Here is a 1,178-nt window from a genome sequence, read left to right on the forward strand (position 1 = left end):
GTGCCAAATATCTAAGGGCAATTAAAAAATTGAGATCGGAGAATCGTGTGATAGTATATATCGACGAGTCATGGGTCGACAATAATCTCAGTACAAGGAGTGTCAACCAACACCAGTATCTCCAATAGGTTAATTCTGGTTCATGCTGTTTCAAGGCACGGCTTCATAAATGTAGCAAACTTGATATTTAGGGCAGGAAAGGCAACCGGAGACTATCATGGACAGATGAATTCCGTTAACTTCGAGAAATGGGTGAGGGAAAAACTTCTGCCAGCCCTCCCGAGGGCAAGTGTTTGTGTATTGGATAACGCTCCCTACCACAACATACAGGTGAATAAGCCTCCGACTAAATATTCTGTGAAGCAGGAGATGATAGACTGGTTAAGACTAAACGAAGTGCCATTTTCAGAAAGCATGAAAAAATTTGAATTATTCCAATTGATCGAAAAGTACAGGCCGCCAGATAAGATTTTTCGTGTGGACGAACTTTTGAAGACGAATGGCCATTCAGTGCTTCGGTTGCCTCCTTACATGTGCGAATTGAATGCCATTGAACTAGCGTGGGCTAAAATAAAACGACTTGTGAGGGAGAAAAATATAACAGGAGATTTGACGTTGTCAAGGTTGGAGGAAGTGACAAAGAATGCGGTGGAATCTGTGACGCCAGCTGACTGGGAAGGATATGACAGGCATGTCATCACTGTCGAACAGGACTACTGGCAGAAAGATGGTCTGATGGAGGACACTGTGGATAGAATCGTTATTTCACTAGGTGGTATTGACAGTGATGGAGACGACAACATCAGTGACAGCGATTCATCTTCGGGATCTGAATTGGCACAAACCTTATCAGATAGTGACGATGACTGATGAAAGGTGAGCGGAAAGCATGTTATTGTACAAATACTTTAATCATCAAAGTAAAATTCCTCCATTATTAGTATTGCTTTCACTTGCTACTATGTAATATGTTCCATTCATTTGCAATGCGTTTTTTCGTACCATGCCTTTTTCATTTATGCCGCTGCCACCCTGAAAGGAAGACGAGCTGGCTGCGCACGGCGTCAACAGTTTCGCATTCCTCAGCCTTGCAGTCTTCTGAGCTCCCAACTATAAATAATGTGTCCAATATCTAGAATGCTGATCCAGAATTCATGTGACGTGAGATATAGACTTTA

The 1,178-nt window shown here is 42.4% G+C and overlaps 1 protein-coding gene across 1 annotated transcript; it reads left to right on the forward strand.

Annotated features, from left to right (window-relative positions):
* The first annotated feature begins 225 nt into the window (after positions 1 to 225).
* On the forward strand, positions 226 to 870 carry LOC145985614 (uncharacterized). Its single transcript, XM_083119684.1, has one exon. It carries the CDS (start codon positions 226 to 228, stop codon positions 868 to 870), a length of 645 nt encoding a protein of 214 aa, XP_082975810.1.
* Positions 871 to 1,178: the final 308 nt, after the last annotated feature.

Source organism: Lepisma saccharinum, chromosome 3 (genome assembly GCF_977018435.1).
Source record: "Lepisma saccharinum chromosome 3, izLepSacc3.1, whole genome shotgun sequence".
NCBI classification, from domain to species: Eukaryota; Metazoa; Arthropoda; class Insecta; order Zygentoma; family Lepismatidae; genus Lepisma; species Lepisma saccharinum.